This window comes from Sapajus apella, unplaced genomic scaffold (assembly GCF_009761245.1).
Source record: "Sapajus apella isolate SASKATOON/1434 unplaced genomic scaffold, GSC_monkey_1.0 scaffold32, whole genome shotgun sequence".
Lineage (NCBI taxonomy): Eukaryota > Metazoa > Chordata > Mammalia > Primates > Cebidae > Sapajus > Sapajus apella.
The window spans coordinates 24,300,000-24,322,308 of NW_022436972.1; the positions used below are offsets into that span (position 1 = coordinate 24,300,000).

At 40.3% G+C, this 22,309-nt stretch overlaps 1 protein-coding gene across 4 annotated transcripts in view; it reads left to right on the forward strand.

The window, feature by feature from the left end:
- VWA8 (von Willebrand factor A domain containing 8) overlaps positions 1 to 14,010 on the forward strand; it is a 389,600-nt gene extending 375,590 nt beyond the window's left edge. For all 4 annotated transcript variants that reach the window (XM_032294792.1, XM_032294790.1, XM_032294793.1 and 1 more), the window contains 3 exons: positions 7,302 to 7,400; positions 10,110 to 10,348; positions 12,518 to 14,010. In XM_032294792.1, coding sequence (XP_032150683.1) covers positions 7,302 to 7,400; positions 10,110 to 10,348; positions 12,518 to 12,626 — 447 coding nt within the window. In that variant the 3' untranslated portion in view covers positions 12,627 to 14,010. The remainder of the gene's footprint in view (positions 1 to 7,301; positions 7,401 to 10,109; positions 10,349 to 12,517) is intronic.
- Positions 14,011 to 22,309: the final 8,299 nt, after the last annotated feature.

Sequence of the window (22,309 nt, forward strand, 5' to 3'; positions counted from 1 at the left end):
TTTTTTTTTTTTTTTTTTTTTCAATTTTATTTATTTATTTTAAAGATGGGGTTTCACCATGGTGGCCAGGCTGGTCTTGAACTCCTGACCTCAGGTGATCCACCCACCTCGGCCTCCCAAAGTGCTAGGACTACAGGTGTGAGCCACTGCACCTGGCCTTTTTTTTTATTTATTTTTAAGATGGGGTAGACTTTCTTATACTGGGTTTGTCTGGTTGCTTTTTCATGGTGCCATTTAACTTGTCCCAATATTCCCTGTATTTCCAAAACTCCTAACAGGCCTTTTCTCCATATGGGACACATTGGAGACTTGGTATCATCTTCCTACCACCTCTGCCAAAGTGTCTGAGATTTAAGTACCCACAAGTCACCCAATCTCTGCCAGGGCTCCCCAGGCCAATGTACAGGTCAGGAAGGAGGTAGGATGGGGCTCCTTACATTCTATAAGAGGTGTTTCTATTTATAATTACAGTTGTCCCTTGGTATCTATGAGGGGTTGGATCCAGGACCCCTCTCAAATACTAAAACCTGTGGATGCTCAAGTCTTCCAGTTGACCTTCCTCTCCATGGACTCCACATCTGCATATACAAAGGGCTGACTGAAAATGTTTTGGGGTATAGGTAATGGGTGCATATAGCACAAAGTGTAAGAGGTATAAAAGGAGGAAGAGTGAAGAGTAAGCCTCTCCCCACCCCACCCCAATCTCAGCTCCCAGCTCCTCTCTCCAGTGGCAACCACTGTTAGTGGAATTACTGGTCTCTTCTCAGAGATATTTGATGCACATACATTCAGTGGCTGTGTACCATTGCATTCTGTTCTGTATTTTATGTTGTATGATCATATTCAACTGAATACTTTCATTTTCTCATTTGGGTAAGGCATAAAAGGAAGAGTAATAACTAACAAAAGGATTTAATTTACTCAGAAAATAGAAAATGATGCATGAACAGAAGACAGTTTGAGGAGCTCCTAGAGATAAATGTATATTCCATAGCCCAGAATCGCATCATACATGGGGTCAATAGGAATTCAGCAGTATGATCTGAGACTCCCCAGCCCCCAGTTCCAGACAGTTCTTAACATTGTCTTCCTGCAGTCATACCTCAGTTGTAAAGGTTTCTAGTCTGTATTTACTTTGAAACCTTCAGAAGCCACTGACCCAGTCTGTGATCTGGATGCTCTCCATCTCTCTTGGCATCTGCTTTGTGTTTTGCTTGGCTTGGCCATAGCTCCTGAGCCATGGGCCATTACTGTCTAGGTCTCAGAGGATCATGTGGAGTCAGCCTCCATATTTTATTCCACGTTGTCATGACCTGTGCCAAACCACAGGGACCCTAGACAAGAATTACTAAGAAGAAAAGGTAATTCAGCGGCAAGACACGTCTCTAAGCCATTTGGAGTGTTTAAAGTTTCTCATAATTGCTCTACCAACTGAATTCAGCTATTCCCAGGAATAGCATTCACAACAGATCACTGAAGACTAGAGCAACATCATTTGCTTATAATCAGCATAAGCTCCTCTACTCTTCTAGTCAGCATCATCCTGAATGTTCATGTAGTGCTTCAAATTAAAGTGAAAAGTGGAATAGTACTGTTTGTAGGAACCACTGTCTTTTCATCAGGAAGCATTTTTTTTATTAACTTTCATTCCAATTTGTTCCTCATGCTTTCTCCAAGCCCCTGGGAATGTTTTCACTGTAATCTTGAAATAGACCTCCTTTTCAAAGGCTCTTAATGGCTTAATATTTTTTAAAGCACTCAATAATACCAAAGTTAGGTAACTATTTCTCCACTAGGCACTCAAATAGTGGCACCAGAAAAGAGGTTTATTTTCTTATTCAGAAGTTACACTTTGGAAAAAAAAAAGAAAGAAACTCAAACTTCTTATTTCTGTGAAGGCATATAAACCATATTCTAGGGCAGTGGTTTTCTAACCATGTAACAAGAACCTTTGAAGGATATTTGGGGGTGGGGAGGTGAGAAGGCAGCACTTTTTGCCCGATCCCCAATTCAACTGCAATTTCGCGTGTGTTGATAGCGTATGAAGTTTCATAAGCTGAGCTTTTTTGCAGTATTTCATTTGGAGAAAGGGTTTCACTGCTAACAAATTTTTAAAGGAAAGAAATAATTAGAAAGCCATTATGTTAGGGATCATGTACTGGATTATTATTTCTCACAGGCTCTAAGGGCTTTCTTTCTGGAAAAGGTGCCATTGACCCTCAGATTTAGATGATTCACTCCTCCCTTGACAGAAGAAAACAAGGCATTAGGTGTTCCTAAAACTCAGAGAAGCAGGCTTGTTCATTACAATTCTTAAACATACCATTAAATTTATACAGAATTTTGGGGGATAGGTGTGACCTTGGAAATTATTTTCACCAACCTTTTTGTTTTACAGAAGAGAAAATGAAGATTGAAAAAGCTTCAATGCTTTGCCCAAGGTCACACAGTTACAGTGCAAAGCCAGCACCTCTGACTTCCACTTCAGGCCTCTTAGTTGATGTTTCATCCCTGTTTCTTATAGCCATTTTATTTCTGTTCAATTGGGGTTTTTTTTAAAACTGTGATTCAGGAGCAAATGTATTATTTATATAAGGTACTCTGTCTTCTCCTACCCTTGGCACCTCACCATCCAAGGGAGGTATAAAGGACAAACTTTTCTCAAAGATACCTTGGTCGGAAAGGCTGAGTTAACCCCCAGAAGAAAATGAAAACATATGACTCACAAATCAGCACCTGCCAGGGAAATTTCTTCTATCAAGAACTTAATTTAGTGTCTATAATTAACCTCTTTCCAGTACCTCCGGAATGTTTCACAGGTTTAGAAATGGAGACTAGTCATCCTATCAGTTTAGGCTGTGGATAAATTCTTATTGCTACATGGAGATTGGACTGAAGGAGTACATACTTTTCTGAGTCCATTCAAAGTTAAACAAGAATTCAGAATTAATTCAACTGTCGATGTGGAAATATTGGCCAACTCAACCATTCAAAAACTTAAGTGGAGATGGGAGGGGAAAGTAGCTGGGGAAGTAGTTATTTCTCTATAGTGAAAACACTGGGCCAAGCACAGGGCTCATGTCTATAATTCCAGCACTTTGGGAGGCCAGGCAGGTGGATTGCTTGAGCCCAGGAGTTCAAAACCAGCATGTGCAACGTAGCAAGACCCTGTCTCTACAAAAAAAAAAAATACAAAAATTAGCCACGTGTGGCAGTGCATGCATGTGGTCCCAGCTACTCAGAAGGCTGAAATGAGAGGATTGCTTAAGCCCGGGAGGTTGAGGCCACAGTTAGCTGTGATTGCACCAGTGCATTCCAGTCTGAACAATGAGCAAGACCCTGTCTCAAAAGAAAACCAAAAAATAAAAACAAATAACCAAAATGGATTTAGAATCAGAGCACCTAGGGTTTAACCAACCCTAGATCTATGGCCTTAAGAAAGTCTGTTAGTCTCTCTAAGCATCAATTTCTTCATTTGTGATATAAGGTTAACACTTACCCCAAAGGTTGTAGAGAAAATCAAAATGAGATGAGATATATGGAAGCCTTTTGTAAACTGTAACAAACTACAAAGTCATTAAGTGTATTGTCCTACCCTTTCAATGACCCTGGGAGGTGGTAAGACAGATTTTATCCCATGTTGTCAGAGAGGTAAAGTGATTTACAGGCATACAGTGTTAGAAACTTTCTAGGCCAGCAGTGTTTACAAGGTAGAAACAAGGTTTAGAGAGGTTAAGTGATTTGCTGTAAGTCAAAAAGCTTGTTAACGTCAGAGCCAAGTCTAGAATCCTTGACCTTTCAGGACATTATTCTTTTCACGTTGGCGTACATTATATGAAGAAAGGTTAGCCAGCTAACGCTCTAGGTTATTAGCTAACTAACACTAGGGTTCCTCTGGCGTTTCTCTTGACTTTTGAAATAACATGTTTATCTTCTGATCCTTTGTAGCTCATAGTTAGTGGCACCATGTGAGAACAGTGTATTTACATTTCTAGAAGTAGTTTTCGTAAATAGCCTTAGATGATTGTCTCATAGCTACTTATAATGTGGCTGTATAATAAAGCATAGCGGCTCCTAAAGCCAGCAAATGGTTGGCCATCCTAATAGAAATTTACACATAAATCTTATTCATAAAAATGCTAATCGCACTTTGTTCTAAGCATTCTAAACATTACAAATCATCCTTCTTATTTGATGATAAATCGTGTCTTTGATAAACATTTCAGCATTTGTTTTTATTTGTTATACTTTTCTCTAAGTGAACAACACTTCCCAAAGAGCATTTAAACAGATTTCTAGAGCAAAAAAGTATTTAAATTGGTCCTCTGCAGTTGAGGCTTTTCTTTATTACTGTGGTTTAATATTTATGTTAAATGCTAAACGTGAGACTGCACAGGGTTTTCAGGGATGCTCTGAAAAGTGGAGAAATTGTGATCATAACAATTTTGAGCTACTCAGAAAAAGTTCTGATCTAAATGTCATTGGTAATGACAGTGGAGAACTTGTTTATTGATTCCTGTCGTTCTTCCATGGAAGCATGCTCAAAGCCCTGTCAAGTTGGATTTCACAATGATCATCACAGAAACCAGATCAGGTGAATAGCAGATTTAGGAGTTAGGGAATGGAGATGAATGAGAGTATGCATCTTTTCCATTAACCCAAACAATTTTGAGGATTAGCCAATTACTGTTTGTAAAACCTGTTGGAATCCTTGGATAGCAAATACTAGATAATTTTAGTGGAGAAGTATTGCTGGTAATGGAAGCTTAATATAATCTGTAATAACACGAGGGAATGGTCCACATTTGGATGTACTTTAGATTCCTCCCAAGCATTTCATTGACTTTGGGCACAGAATAATCCTCAAGAGCATCTGGAAGATGAGAAACCAGGTCCTGCAAACTATTTTATAAGCCCCATCCTGTTGCTTAGGTGTCTTCTCAAGCCTTTGCAGTACTCATGAGGCACAGACAAAGGCTGGTCTTTCTGCAAATAGTACTTTCCTTACCACAAATAAAGAAGAGATGAGAAAGAAAAGGGAAGGGAAAAAAAGAAGAAAGAAAGGGAAGAAGGAAGAAAATGAATTATGCAATCCACCTTTCTTTGTCTCATTTGCATAGAAAAGTATAGTATACTTTTTTCTCCTGGCCATATATCAATCACTCAATCAGGTGATGGATGGTTGCTAAAATATTTTTGAAGGTTTTAATCAGCCAGTATCTTGTTTTCATAAAGACCAGCTAAAAACTGTATTTGTTGACTGCTATTTGACCAGTTACATTGAATCTATGACAGACCGTATGATCAAAGATTTCTATAGTCTCATTCACTGTCACCTAATTAGAAAGAACTCTAGCCATCAGTTAAAAGAGGGGGGAAAAATCAAACACATTCATAGCCCTCTTACCTCAGCCCAATATGAGAAACCTAACTCTATGTCAGGGAACTGATCTTATTACTTCATGTGTAAGATCCTGTTTAACAGATTACTTCACCAGTCCATAATGAAAGCAACCTGCCTGGCACCTTCTCAGGAGAACTTTCCTCTCTTGGCTACAAACAGTTCCTGCCATGACCATTGTCAAATCAGTCAGGGCTCCCTGAAGTATGCTTCCATGGAAGGATTAGGCAAGCTCTCTCCACATCTGTGCCAATCCTACCACTGAACCCTTAGTCAGGCATATACTGAAACCAGAAATTTCCTACCCTGAGCAATTCTCACTGCTTTTAGGTTTCAGTTTTTATTTGGTACCTTTTCAGTCTATTAATAGCAAAGTATACTAAGGATAATTTTTTTTCTTATATGGAATGTATTATATCGTTAGAAAGCATTTATTGTCAACCTGTTCAATGCATTGATAAATTTCCTTCACTCTTCTTTTACATTTGAACAAGGCACAGAATAATCTCCCACCCTCCCATCCCCTCCCGTGGTCCCACTCTGGCCCTCCTCTGACCATGCCTTCCCATGAGGTGAGGTGTCTATAAGGCTAAAGGGCCTTTAAAGCCTGTTTCTAGATCATGTTCCTGGTACCTGGGACCCCGAACTGCCCTCATCAAATGACCCCAAGCCTGCTTCCAGGTCCTGCGTGGGCTTCTTTCCTAGGACAGACTGGCCAGTGGTGTGGGCACCCCAAGGTCTGAGAGGTGGGCAAGGGGTTACTTGGTTATGGTGGAGTGATGGAGTGTGGATATGAACACTGTGTGACCACACACCTGCATTTGAGGTACCTCATGTGGTGGGACAGAGCCAGCTATGAGAAGAGAAGGGCATGGGCTATGGGCCAGGGGCCAGTACTACCCATGTGGTCATGTTCTAGCACAGAACTTCCAGGAACCCAAGTATTTGAAATTTGGCCCTGGCTTTCCAGGTTATTATAACGTACATTTTATCAAAGTAGGAGGACATATTTTATTTAACAGTTGGTAGCCTGATGTGTAGCTTTTACATATTTAGACATCATATATGGGCCTCCATTTATTCCCTCCTGGGGAGAACTGCTAGGTCTTCACCCCCAGCCTCATCTCTCTCCCAGGACACAAGTTCAGCATGTCTATAATGGGACTCGTCTTCCCCAGGAACCCCTTTTCTGACTTCCTATTTGTGCATAATAACAATTTCAGCCAAATTTTTTTCTGTTTCTTTCCATTTAAAACACAGTACTTTCAATTATGTTATGGAAAGTTTTTTGTCAGCTAGCATGGGCTAACCACCATTTATCCCATGATTGCTGAGGGGGAAAAATTGCATTCCAGCTTCAAACAGCTTATTTGTAGAAGAACGTAGCCCAAATGCAAAGGGAAAGCTTCTTATGGCTCCAACTTGATTGCAGACTCTTACATGTGCTGGGCACTCTCTTAGATTCTAGCAATTCAAAGAGAAATAAGCTGTGGCCTCACCTTCAGAGAAGTCACCATTTTAAAAGGAACAGTCATGAAAAGAAATAACTGCATCGCTCTACAACACGTAGAGCAGTATTTTGCACATGGTATATGCAACTCAAAGTTGGAGGGAACCACCTCACCCCAATTATAGTTTACCTCAGACCCCAGACTTTTTCTTCAGATTCTGTAGAAGGGTTGCACTTGACTCCTAGCTCTAGCCTTTCTCGATAAACAGGAGTTTCTCATGTACGTAATGAGATTAGGGAATTAATCACACATTCATCTTACTGCATTTCTTTATGGCCATATGTTGAGCAACTTTGGACAATAACAGTCCTAAGAGTTGAACATTAAAGATCTAATGACTCTTCTTTCATAGAGAAAAGTTTGTAACTTTCTGGTTCTCTTGCATGTAGTATGACATCGTTGGACACTCTGGAGATGGCTACAACATTGGCCTGGTTCCAACTAACAAAATCCCTAAGGACAATAAGCAAAGATTAGAAATTCTGAAGGTAAATACATTTTATTACCTCTGTATTATGAAAACTTCTATCAGATTAGGTAAAGACTAAAAAGATTCACTGAAGAAATAGTAGATATACAGGAAAGAAAAAGACTGTTTCATAAACATTCAGTCATTGAACTGAAAAAACACCCATCACACCTAAAATCATTTTCTCCACCATACAGAATTTAAAATTCGTTCCCTACATATTTTTAGAGCACTTGCTATTAGATTGAGATTCTACATCCTGGGCCCCCTTATATGTCCTATACGGTTCTTTTCAGCCCCTACATGTGCAGTAGAAGGAAAAGAAAGACCCATTTTAAAATTTGTTTTTTATTTCAGTAGTTTTGTGGGTACAGGTGATTTTAGGTTATGAATTCTTTAGTTGTGAAATTTGAGACAGTATACCCGTCACCTGAGCAGTATATACTGCACCCAATATGTAGTCTTTTATCCCTCATCCCCCTGAGAACCTCCCCCACCTTGGTCCCAAAAGTTCATTATATCACTGTTTGTTTTTTATCCTCATAGCTTAGCTCCCACTTATAAGTTAGAACAAACAGTATTTGGTTTTCCATTCCTGAGTTACATCACTTAGAATAATGACCTCCAGCTCCACCTGAGTTGCTGCAAATGCCATTATTTTATTCAGTTTTATGATTGAATAGTTTTCCATGGTGTATATATATCACTTTTTCTTTATCACTTATAGGTTGACGATCACTTAGGTTAGTTCCATATCTTTGCAATTGCTATCTGTGCTGCTATAAACATGTGTGTGCATGTGTCTTTTTCATGTTAATATTAATGACTTCTTTTCCTTTGGGTAGATATCCAGTAGTAGGATTGCTGGATCGAATGTTAGAACTACTTTTGTTCTTTAAGGACTCTCCACACTGTTTTCTGTAGTGGTTGTACTAGATTACATTCCTACCAGCAGTGTAACTGTTCTCTTTTCACCACATACACACCAGCATCTATCAATTTTTTGCCTTTTTGGCCATTCTTGCAGGAGTAAGGTGGTGTCTCATTATGGTTTTAATTTGCGTTTCCCTGATGATTGGTGATATTGAACATTTTTACATGTTTGTTGGCTGTTTGCATATATTCTTTTGAGAAATATCTATTCATATCCTTTGCTGACTTTCTGTTGGGATTATTTGTTTTTTTTCTTGCTGATTAGTTTGAGTTCCTTCTAGATTCTGGATACTAGTCTTTTGTCAGATGCATAGTTGGTGAAGATTTTCTCCCACTCTGTGGGTTGTCTGTTTACTCTGATGATTATTTATTTTGCTGTGTAGAAGCTTTTTAGTTTAATTAGATATCATTTATTAATTTTTGTTTTTGTTGCATTTGCTTTTGGGATCTTAGTCATGAATTGTTTGCCTAAGCCAATGTCCAGAAGAGTTTTCCCAATGTTATCTTCTAAAATTTTTATGGTTTCAGGTCTTAGATTTAAGTGTTTGATTCATCTTGAGTTGATTTTGTATAAGATGAGAGGTGAAGATCCAGTTTCATTCTTCTACATGTGGCTTGCCAGCTTTCCCAACAACATTTATTGAATAGGGTGTCCTTTCCTCAATTTATGTTTTTGTATGCTTTGTCAAAGATCAATTGGCTGTAAGTATTTGACTTTATTTCTGGGTTCTCTATTCTGTTTCATTGGGCTACATGCCCATTTTTATGCCAGTACCATGCTGTTTTGGTAACTATAGCCTTAGTATAATTTAAAGTCCGGTAATGTGATGACTCCAGATTTGTTCCTTTTGCTTAGTATTTCTGTGGCTATCTGGGATCTTTTTTGGTTCCACATGAATTTTAGGATTGTTTTCTCAAAAATAATGATGGTATTTTGAAGGGAATTACATTGAACCTGTAGATATTGATTCTCCTCATCTAGGAGCATGGGATGTTTTCATTTGTTTGTGTCATCTATAATTTCTTTCATCAGTGTTTTGTAGTTTTCCTTGTAGAGTTCTTTCACCTCCTTAGTTAAGCATGTTCCTAGGGTTTTGTGTGTGTGCAGCTATTGTAAAAGAGATTTAGTTATTGGCTTGATTCTCAGCTTGGTCATTGTTGGCATATAGCAGTGCTACTGATTTGTGTATATTGATTTTGTAACCTGAGACTTTACTGAATTCATTGATCAGATTTTAGGGTTTTCTAGGTACAGAGTCATGTCATTGTTGAGCAGAATGACCGCTTTTAGAGTACTCTCTGTCCTCAATTTTATGTAGAATTTGATTTCACAAACATAAGTCTCCAATAGAAACCTATCCATCACGATTTTAAGTAAATTTCCTCCATTGCTGTTGACGTGAATACAATGTTTTAGTATTATAACTTTGTTTATTGGAAACTCAACCCATTCCTTTTTTTCCTCCTTTGTCATCTTCATCCTCCAATGTGATACCAAGTTTTATATTTTCTTATATTTTCTCACTTGAAGTGGAAGCTTGCATTTTAAAACCAAGTACCTACTGTGATAATTTTGGAATGATTTCTATGTCTAATGAAATTCGATGCCAGATACAAATATCACTGTATACTGTTTTCACTCAAACATGCAAATTAAATAGAACTAACTTAGAACTTACTACTCATGGGTAATAATTGGTATGTATGCATTCTCATGGTCAATAGGAAAATAATCATATTTGTTAAAAAAGAAGTTTCTCATCCATGGCTTTTGTGTGACTTCTCTTGCCTCCAGACAATGCATGCCCACTCTCAGTTCTGCATGAGTGGGGACCACACATTAGAAGGGACAGAACATGCTATCAAGGAAATTGTCAAAGAAGAGGCTGATGAGTACTTTGTCATAGTCTTGAGTGACGCAAATCTGTCACGATATGGAATACATCCTGCTAAGTTTGCTCAAATCCTCACAAGAGACCCTCAAGTAAATGCTTTTGCCATTTTTATTGGATCTTTAGGTGATCAAGCAACCAGGTAAGTGTCATCTGAGTATACAGAAAAGGACAGGTACAGAGATACTGAGTAACTAACACATGCTTATTTTATAGGCAAAGTACCATGAGGTGCTGAGTGAGGAACAGTGAGGGAGACGGAGGACAAACAGAAACGAGAGTTGCTACCCTCAAGGACTATAATCTATTGAGCTATCTAGTTAGGTTCTAGCTTTTGTTCAGATGAACAATAATAATTTTAAATTAATTATTTTTAGTTCATATTTAAGCCAATAATAAATAATTAACAAATTGATTTGCCAGTAATAAATTGGGTAGTATTTACACATTTGGCACAAGGCCCTAAGCTCGGACTAATCATTTTGTGTTCAAATCATATTAAAAATAGTGAACCTCTACTATTTTCCTAGCATAGGAGATGTGTGTGTTTGTGTGTATGAATGTCTATACCTATGTAGACATATATATACACACATATATGTATTATATTCCCATAGAGACATCTCCTACCTTATATGTATGCCTATATATATATATATAAATAGACACACTCACGTGTATTCTTACTGGTGGAGAGACAAGGCAGGTGAAACACTTGGCAACAACATAAGATAATATATATATAGTTAGATACTATACTGAATATACTGAATATTCAATAGAAAATCTTTTTATCAGACAATAAATACCAGTGGGTATGATCTGAAAGGAGAGATCTGGAAACACTTTCATAACTTGAACACACTAACATGTATCTTTTTGAATTACAAACAGAAAGAGTTCATGGTTTTTCTGTGTTTAAAATACCTGTAAGAAGCACAAAGCACCAGTGAAAGTAAATCTTTGAAAAAAAAAAAAAATCCCTGCCTAAAGCACAAAGGGCCTACCTTTTTGTTATTCCACCCTTTTTACCTGTCTTGCTCTGTGGTGTAGAGTCCTATATAGATTGGAAATGTTTTCGTATCCAGAATGCTAGCACTTTTCTCTCTGTTCCCTTTGTCTTGCTTCAAGGCTGCAGAGTAAGGTTAAGAACAGTCATTTTATGCCATGACTTTGCATTCTTCTTAGTTTTTATGAGTTAGTGCTTTGCATCTTTGAGAACCTCCATATCCTCAAACACAAACTATGCCTTTTCCACCCAGATTTTCCTCAGCATCAGCCCAGTATTAGGCAGACAACAAGCTCCACAAATACTGGTTGAGATGAAATGACTATTTTGTCTTTCTAGTGAACAGATCCTGTTTGAATACTTAAGAAAGCACAATAATACCCTTGTGGTTTCCTAGGGAAATGGTCCAACATCCACTGGCAACAGATATGTTGCAGAATTAGCTGGCTTACCAAGCATGCCAAATATACGATACTACACAGGATGATTGAATTTTATTAAATGTCATTCCAAAGCCAGACTTCACTGGCATGGTGAAAGGAGGCGTTCTTTTGAAGAGAACTGTGTCTTGCAGTTTTATTGCCTTCAAAATGGCCTTTTGTTCCAACTGGTAAATTAGTATTCAAAAAATTATAACTTCAATGACATGTTATTTTTAAGGATAATTCAAATCAAAACCTGTTATAAGTTTTTAAAAATTCACTTAAAAATGAGTTGGAAAAAATTTCATAAGCCTGTATAACCTCAGTGTCATTGAAGTAGCAATTGGATAATCCAGATCGCACTTCATATTGTGTGATGTAGACCAAAAAAAAGAGAGAGAGGCAAAGAAAGGGAGAAAGAACCACTCAGGGTTTGGCTGGGCAATTTTTTTGGAGGCCTGTTTTCTAAGGAAGGTAAAGTACTTAGAAATACAGTGTGAGGTCAACATATTTGCTAGACCCAGGAGGTGAGCTGATCCCAGATGAATCCCTAGGGCTCTGTTCTACTAAGGGAATATGAAATATCAAGAAATGGCAGAAATGAAAGGAAGAAAATTTTTCCTTTCAAATTCACTGACTGTCTCACTGAAAAGACCTTTCTTTCAGTTCACTGCTTTTGCTGTGCTTTCCTTGTTACTCTTCCAAGCCTTTCACTGCTTAATGACGACAGCAAATTCAATGGTAGGAAGAGAGCAAGATATTAGAAAGTAAAAACTTCCTTTCCTAAGAAACGATTAGGAGCCTGTGTTTTGCCAGGGCAGGAGGAGGAAGGGGAGCCCCATTTACAATGGTAACTTCCTTTCCGTTTCCATCCTGGCAGGCTTCAGAGAACTTTACCAGCTGGTCGGTCTTTTGTTGCCATGGATACCAAGGACATTCCTCAGATTTTACAACAGATCTTTACCTCCACCATGTTATCGAGTGTCTAAGAAGTGCCCTTCATCACCCTGATGACACCAGGATTTGAAATAAGACAAGAATAAAGAGTGTTCTGAAAAAAAGAAGATATGGATGAAGTGAACCCATGCAATGACTGGATGATTCTGGCATTCCTGGGACTTCCTACACTTGCTCAGATATGAGAATTCAGAAAAGCAGCCAGAAGAAACCTTGAACATGGAAAGATACTCCATTAATGAATTTAGAAGTCATTAGGTGAAGCGAGTTGACCTGCACTTTATCAAAGGTTGGGGTTAAAGGAAGGTGGTCTTGAGAACTATGTGTTTGGTCTGTTTCCAAAAACCTAAGGAGGAAAAAATACTTTGCTTTTGCCTTAACACATCATCTGGTCACCTAAGATAAGAAAAGCAACCCCATCAAATTGAGCCTTTGATATCACATTCTGACGTAAGATGCCAAGTCTGTGCAAAACTCACCAAAATGCTCCTATCCAATAATTATTTTTTTCTCCCTGCTCTGTATTGACCAGAATACAATGATTTTATAATATTTAACCCACCAAAAAGTCCATCCAATAGCAGTATTTTATGAAAGGTTGGCTGTTCTCAATAACTTCATTTTCCTGGCCAAAGCCGGAAGCAATCAGAAGATCCTTGGAGTGCTTGCCTTTCCATGTAACTTTTAAAAGCCTCTGAAACAATAAAGTGCAAATGTCCTCTTCTCCTTGCTGCTAGAGTGGGAGGAGAAAGATGTCCTGCATTAGGCTTCCTGTTTCTTCTTGTTCTTCTCTCAAAAATTCACAGTACTCCATTTTGGGGCCCAAACTGTAATGCTCAAAATAATAAATGCTTATAAGAAAATTATTTATTGAGAATATTCATATAAAAATTACCTAAAGCAAAGTAAAAAAAGTAAAATCAAGGTGGTATATTTGAAGTGAATGGTGATTGGAGATTTCTTTAGCTATAACAAACAAACAAAAAGAAAGAAAACAACTTTTTTTAAAAACCTCTTTTTTTTTCTTTCAAAATGTACCTTATTCCCACACACTCTTAGACCAACCTTTATTTAATCAGTAGGCTCAATATCACTTTGTTTAAAATCAAATGCTTCAGCAGAAGTCGTTATATGTTTAACCATATAACTTAAAAACTCCTCTTCATCATTGATAGCAAAGTAAGAAACGTTAGGGCACCAATGAGTAGAAAAAACTGGTCTTAAGTTAGACTATTAATAATAGTCTTATTACTAATATTATCCTATTCATCTATATATATTGAAATTATACAGGTTCATAATTTCATTTTAATTATAGGAGAGAAGAAAAGCTAATACCCATTTGTTCCATCACCTCCTCTCCCTATCTTTAACTATCAAATAAATAAAAGCAATTTGATTTCCAGTGTGTTACTAGCTAGTGAGTTTGCATGACTTTCTTGCATGGATGCCTGCTCCATGTATTGAACAATCCAATGATGCAAACAATTTCAATCCAATATGTGTCTTTTAAAATGTAATTGCAGTCACCACAACAGCAGCTAGCACTTACTGATTATTTACTATGTACCAGGAATATGCTAAGGGATTTCATACGTTGTTTCATTCATCCTCACAAGTATGCATGTAACAGGGGTATTTTCAACCTTATTTTCCAGATAAAGAAAGTGAGGCTCAGAGAACTTAAGTCACTTTCCCTGTTCAGATTCCTGTTACTAGACCTTTTACTAAGTATTCATGGTACCATTAACATCCTCATTTCACAAGTAAAGAAACTGAGGCATATAGAACTTCAAGAAAATTGGCCACACTCACAGCCAGGCAAGGTCAAAGCTGGGCCTCCAGCCTCCTGGCCTCTTAATGCCTGTGTGTCCCTCACAGTCCCACGCCTCTTGCTGTGTCTCACAAATGTACATGTCACACTCCTGCTGCCTTTTTCTCTTCTCCTCCAGTGCAACTTCTCCCTGTCCACATTCACAGAGCTCTCTTCCTCTCCCTTTACTCAGAAAGTCTGTCTGCCCATATTCGAGCACTCAGAGGTGTGGGGACCAAAGACATGGGACACTGTCGGGGGAACACTTCTAACTGCTCCTTCCCTGCTAGGCATGGCAGCGATCTGAGGAAGTGCCCTTCCAAGCGGCAGCTTAACCCCAAGGGATGCCCCTTAGCTAGCGGGTCACTGCCCCTGAAAGCCTTTGGAAGTGGAATCCAAGGGAGATTAAAGGCACAGCCAGTCTTTAACAAATCCTCCCCATGCGTAACTACCTGAGGAAGCAGAAGCCATTTTTTTGACATGGAAAGAATGTTCTCAAGTAATTTAATTTACCCTTCTCTACCAGCCAGACCTCCTCTGCAATTGTTATTTTTTAAAAAGCACAGAAATCCTGACTTTTCTGATTTGTGAAGGGGAAAGATGATGAGGAAGGGAAATTGAGATTGAGAAGATAAGAGCTTATTTTCACATCTTGCAATACCTAAGAAGTGTGTGCATTTATTATTAAATGTACTTAATTATAGACCACTCCAAGCTGTTCCCAGGCCCTTCTTAGGGCCAGGACATTATAATAAATGCATTGTGTGCCTCAGGGGGTTCCACTGAAAGGCTCTAACCCCTGTCTCCTCAGTAAGCACATGTAATGCTGAGAAGGTTCATTGTTACCGTGAGCAGCCAGGAGGAATGAATGCTGTGAATAGCTGCGGTATATGATGCATATTCCCCCTAGAATCCTTTGTGTGCCCGACAAAATGACCTCATCACAGATGGGGAGGCTCAACACAACCATAAGAAGTGGATCAGAGGGGGAGTACTTGAAGGGAACCCATCAGATGTTTGGAATGAATCACTTAATTCTTTATACTACACTCTTTCCTGTGAACTGACAGAGGAGGAGAAATCCATCAATGCCGGCAAGACTTTCTCTAAACAAACTCTTGGGCTTTGAAAGCCGTTTGGAAGTGGTTTTCAGTAGACAGCATTGTCATTGTTCCTTAAAGGCAAACCCCAGAGGCTTCCACCCTCCCTCCACCTGGCTCCTTCCTGGGCCTGTCAGACCAGGCAAAATTAAATTTCTAAGTGAATAAAGCTGGGAGAAACAGACAAGGGAAACAACAGGAATAGTGGCTTATTTGTTACATTTCTATTTGTTTCCAGTGATCACAATTATGAGAGATATTCCACAAATTCTAAGCCCGCCTTTTCTGCCTGGACAACTTGTTTCTGGAATTTCATCTTAGGAATAATCAAATGTTGACTTATATTTAATACATTGTACATAGCTTTTTAATATTATTTAAAAAAGAAAATGTCCACTTTAATAATTTTTTTCAACCCATAATATATATGGCTTTTAAAATACTTAAGTCCAATTTCTGGTCAGGACTATATCATAAGGTTCTTTTTCCTTTTTTTGTTGTTTTTGAGATAGGGCCTTGTTCTGTCACTCAGGCTGGAATGCAGTGGCATGATCATAGCTCACTGCAGCCTCAACCTCCTGGGCGCAAGAGATCTTCCTGCCTTAACCTGAGTAGCTGGAACTACAGGTGCGTGCCACCATGCCCAGCTAATTTTTGTTTTTTGTTTTTTGGTTTTTTTTTGTAGGGATGGGGTTTCACCGTGTTGCCGAGGCTGGTCTCAAACTCCTGGCCTCAAGCAATCCTCCCACCCTGGGCTCCCAAAGTGCTGGGATTACAAGTGTGAGCCCCTGCACCCAGCCATAAAAACCTATTGCCTTTTCTTTTGTTCTAAGACTTGCTATGGCAAAAGTACTACAGGTAATGGAAAGGAATTCCAATTTTCCAGCTTATCATGGGAAATAATTGCAAACTCTAGGTAAAATTTGTCTGTGGAAAGGAAGTTCTAAACCCTGCTCAGCTATTAAGTACCTGTGTAAACTTGGGCTAATCACTTCTGGGTCTCAATTGAATTAAACCTATGAATTAAAGGGGTTGGACATGAAAATCCACTGCTCCATTATCTCAAACGGAATTGACTTGGTCCCTTGTATAGTTTACAAGAGCCACACACTTCAGTGCAACTTTTGTCTCCAAAACCCACACACAAAAGGTAAGCTCTCTCCCAGTATGCAAAGGATTTTGGCACCTATATCAACTGCCTTAACAAAATAATGTTACTGACTGAAAATGCATACTAAAAGTTATATAAATGTCATCAAAATTGAACAAAGGAGGCTTTCCCTTGTCGGCTGAACAGATTCCTTCTGTTTGATAGTTATTTACAAGATTTCTGCCTATAGTATCATGCTTTGCACCTTGCTACCTTAAGATAGAATTACATGTCTGCTGATGGGCACAGTGAGAAATCAGAAAGGATCAGGAATTGGAAAACTACTATGTGCCGACAGCTGGCCTTTGTTCTGCAGCTGAACAATGAGAGTGTGTGTGTGTGTGTGTGTGTGTGTGTGTGTGTGTGTGTTTACTTGTTAAATCCTGTAAACAAAATTTCCTCCAGAGGGGAAAAAAATGCTTGCCAAGCAAACATCTCAAGTTGAGAATGACTTGACAACTCTTTTTTGGGACCTAAGCACTGCCTGGGGCCTGTGCCTTCAGAGACCACATCTGTTCTTGTATGGTGGTGCACATTGGCTTTGGAATGCCAGGGCTACATAATTTTAAAAGCAAGTGGTGCTTGTGATATTTGGCCACTCAGAGCAAAGTATAACTCTCTTGTAAAGTGGTTTGGATCCTGAGGGTGGGAAGAACGTCATGTTCTGCTGTAAGAAATCTTACTAAGGAGACATGTAAACTCTAAGGAGTGTCAGCTACTTCTCAAGATTCCCTTCTTCCGCAGGTGCCAGAGACTTGAAGTCTTCCCTCAAAGGCTTCAGTGGAAGTGCTTTGGAGTTGCTAGCTCCTTCTGTGAAGGAACAGAGTGTGTGAATAAATTCAGACTCCAAAGATGGTGGGTGTGACCACAGAGGAGTTTCAGAATACAAGAATGTATTTGTATGAAATGTAGCTCTGAAGCATTAAGTCATGGTAGCTGGGGTTTGGCCTGGAAATGGAAGAGAACAATGTCTCTCTGAACATCCTAAAGCAAGTTTGCTCCTTATGCAGGCCAGAATATGGCAAGAAAATAATGAGCCTGTCAAGAGTACTTTGTATAATTGATCTCACGACATCATGGCCATACATGAAGGCTTACTGATGGAAGCTTGAAGAAAAATAAGTGTATTTACTCAGACAGGATATTAAAGTTGGATTTTTCAAGTGCAATATGTTTGTATTAATAAATACTGCTGTTAACTTAATGAGACTGACCATTTCTTTATTCCAGCACTAATTAAGTCTTTCATCATCAAGACTCCAGAAACAGAATGAGTCTCAACAAAGCTGGTTGATCCATTTCCTTTTACAAAAGATTTTATGGCCCATATGCAATTCAGACCTGAAAATGGCCTAGAAAGGAACACTTGCAGGCCCAACAAATATCAAATTGTAAAGCTGGGGAAGCAGCCTGATTGACTTGGCCTTGCCCTTGCCTCCTAGGGGTGGCTCCTACAGAGCCCGAGGCTGTTGGGGAATCCAAGGGCTCCTGCAGCAAGCGGATGCGCAGATCCAGGGTGTCATGCACAAAAAATAAAAAAGCAGATGACAGGGGCTACTCGGGAAGGCCAGGGTTTAGTTCATGGATCCATGGGTTGAATAATAAAATTGTTTATTTGGCAGTTGGCGAAGAGAGGATCTTTAACTGAAAAGTTTCCTTCAGGGCTCCAGTGCTTAAGAAGCTATTTTCAAGGCTGATAGAATATGCATGTCCATACATTGCAGGCTCAAGTACAAAGAATTGATATTAAATATGTAGTGCCAGAACTGAAGAATCTCTTTTTGCATGACCTTTCGTGGCGACCGGAAGAAACGGGTATACTCTGCAGAGGGGGAAGACTGCGGCAGCTCCACAAAACCGCATGAAAGCAGGTATTCAATCACTTGGCTGGAATGCAGCTCCACACAGCTGGCCTGGCACCTTGCCCCTCAGCATTTGAAGTCTATCTGCACTGTGGTGTTTGCCTGAAAAAGGGGCTTCTCTTTTCAGCTACAAGTAGCCCTGAGAGTCTACCATCACCCACCTATTGGTCTGAATTCTTTCATTCCTATGCTTTCCTCTTAACCTCTACTGGTAGGAAGGTCCTTAAACAGAGAGCCTGTGATGGGTTGAGGAAGTAGAATTGGCTGGGGGCATTTGCAGCTTGGAGAATCGCCCAAGCAGAGGACTGGGGCCTGGGATACAATGTGAGGGCAGGAGACCCGGGCACCTTGGGGTGACATTCTTGCCTTGGGCATATATTCTGCTCTTAGGCCTCCCAAGAGCACTCGCTGAAGGCTGTGCTGGGGTTGGATGGCAGTGGCTTCGTTCTCCTTAGACGTATTTGTTCAGAGACATCCAGTTTTCCATTTCTATTTTGGCCTCTATCTTAGGGAAGTGCTCTGCCTTTCTGACCTCTGGGTTATGGAGGCAGGAGCAGCATGCATGTTAGGGAGGTAAGTTCCTAGCTGTGATGAAAGGCCTTTGAAGTTGGACAAAATCAGATTTTTTTTTTTGATTTCTAATTCGATTTACCAAGAGAACTCTTGTCCTATACTGTGGATCTTTAGGAAGACAATTTACACTTCTTGGGAGCCTCTTCTCTTTCCTTGCAGAAACAGGGCCTGGGTCATGCCCCACTGTTTGGCCCAAGACATGAGGAAGTTGTGAAAAGAGCGTTGGATTTCCTGAGCTCCAGCCAGGTAAGGACTGAAATGAGATCAATGTGAGCCTGCTAAACTCAAAATCGAAATATATCCCTCCTGTCAAGTACAAGTATTGAGTACATTTCAGTGGAGCCTCCCCTACTAAGAAGTTTTCTGAAGTGTCTGTGATTCAGCCTTTAGGAAGAAGCCGTTGTATAACAGTCCTTAAAAACTTTTGAGTATTATTTCCTTAGCACTAAAAGGATCAAGTGGCTCTGAAAAAATGAATGTGGACTTCTAAAAACAAAAAATAAAAACAGCTCCTTTTTTTCTTTAAGATAGTTCTCCTTGGGTACAGTGGCTCACGCCTGTAATCCCAACAATTTGGGAGGCCGAGGTATGAGGTCCACTTGAGCCCAGGAGTTCAAGGCCAGCCTGAGCGATGCTGGGAGAGCCCATCTCTACAAAAAATGTTTAAAAATTAGCTGGGCATGCTGGCATTTGACTGTGGTCCCAGCTCCTTGGGAGGCGAGGCGGGAAGATCACGAGCCTGGGAGGTCAAGGCTGCAGTGAGCCATGATCACACCACTGCACTCCAGCCTGGGTGACAGAATGAGACCCAGTCTCAAAAAAAAAAAAGATGTTTCTCTTTTTCCCTCTTCTAAGGAGAACCAGTTTTGTGTTTTCTTTTCCTTGCTTGACAAATTACTCCGCCCCACTTCATTACTCCTACCCACAAAGTGCATAAAGAAAGATTCACAACACAATTTCCCCCTTAAAACAACTTCAGCCCTTCTCCTTGACAATCTAATTTGTCCTGTCATTTGGACATCATTCAACTAGACTGTCCCACCTGGGTCTTCTGTAAATAAAGGCCACATGGCTGGCACCGTGGAAATATTCTATATGTCAGACAAACCAAAAGATGAGCACAGAAGGAAGAGAGAAGTTGACGTTTGAGATAAGAAGACACACCCTAGTTTGCGTAGTCAATTCCATCCTGCCAGGCCTTGAACACCTGAGAAACCCAAACTCAAGTCTACTTGGTGCAGGCTTCAGAGACGGCAAGTTCAGTGCAGAATCCTGGGCCTGCCTGCCCTGTGAGCCCATGACTTGGGGCAGGTTTTCTGGTATCTCTGAGCATCAGTTGCCTCACCTCTAAGATGAGGATAATAATCCCATCTCTTGGTGTTCATGTGAGGTTTGAAATAAAATAATGAAAGTTCCTCATAAACCAGAAGTGCTATCCAGTTCAAGAGGCATTTGGAGTTTGACTTGGGGTTTTCATTTGGGATCTTGATTTATCTGAAAAGTTTATTGGGATGGCGTCCCACTCATCTTGATTCAGGGAGCTTGTACTGCTGCTCTGTCTGAAGGAGCATCTTTCTGTAAGCCTCACTTGTCCTCCTGTCAGGCAGCAGATGACAAGCTGAGCATTCTACACACAAAACTCCCAGACCATGGCGGCCTTGGGGCATCCTGAACATTTCACATCCACGACGGAGGAATCCTGGCTCTGCACCAGGCACTTCCTGTTTCTGCTTCTCCTCTGGAGAGGATGAAGGAGGTTCTTTGTGAGTGGCATGTTCAGTTCTCACTGCCCCAAAAGCAGGGGCATTTGGTTTTAAGCCCTCAGAGGGAGGTGGGCCCCTAAGAGGTGAGGGTCTCTTTGACCAGTTTTGTTTAGAAACCAAGTCATCCAGGTCAAACACCTCAGAGCAGATGCAGAGCCCAGAGCAGCCTCTTTGGATGAATGAAGTCGGAACCAAATGAAAGAAAAGCCCCAGGCAGAGCAGTGGGGGTGCAGGAGCAGATCATGGAGGTCACTCCTCTCCTGGGACTCTTTCTGCCAGGACCATGCACAGCCCATGCATGCCGCGTGATTTGCACACATGGTTGTGATCATGAATTTGTTTCCTGGTGAAAACCGTGTTTCTCAGGCTCTGCCATGGCCTGTCTGGATGAGGTGAAATGGCCTTTCTTAGGAGTGGCTCCGAGTAGTTTGCTCTGCAATGAGTTTCTCTTGAGAAGCCTGTTAGCACTGGAACTGCCTTAAAGACTATAATAGAGCCCATCTGGGATGTTTTCCTGGCCTGTTCCCTCTCCCCAAACCCAGGGAGAACCCTGACTCAGCTAGGCACTCAGATAGCTCCCAAAAGAACTGCTCTTTTGAGTCAGTTCTTTCTGGAGGGGAGTCTTAGAGGCTAAGACTGGGGGTCATGTTATGGCATATGCAGGGAGAATAATTAAAAATATTACTATTATCATTACATAAAGTAATAGCAATAGCTAACTCTTATCTAGCACTTCCCATGCACCAGGCACTTCCTAAACACTTTACATGGATAAACTCATTATATCCTCACAACTCCTTCAGACAGGGACTGTTCTTATTCCCATTTTATTTGAAAAGCAAAGAAACCCAGTCCACCCAAAAAGAATAAAGAAAAAGTCAACTTGCTGGCTGAAGGAGAGAGAAACAAATACGGCACCTTGGAACTCTAAGAACATGGCCGTGGGTCCTAACTTGTTGTGGTTCCTTTGGGGGCTCAGAGGAACCCCCTTCCTAGATGGAGGCCCATAAGATGCCTTGGTGTCCTCCCAGCACCCTCTTTCTGCGTAAGCCAACTTGGGAGCTATGGCAGAGCCGTTTAGTGCTCAAACATCTCACGTTTCTCTGGCCCTTGCAATTAGGTCAGGACCGTGCAACTGGTTCTGGCCACTGGGCTGTGAGCAGAAGTGATGTGTCAATAGTAGGCTAAAGCCTGTAGGAGTCAGTAGGCAACCCTCCAACTCTCTTTCACAGAATTGGGGTGACTGAGAAAACCATGGGTTTTAGCTCTAAGATAGCAGAGCTTCATGAGCCTGGGTTCCTGGGTGTTATGGACCAAATATTTATGTTCCCCTGAAAATTCCTGCGTTAAATCCTAAACCCTGCTGTGATGGTATTAGGAGGTGGGGACTTTGGTAGGTGATTAACTCATGAGGTGAAGCCCTCATTAACAGGATTGGTGCATTTATAAGAAGA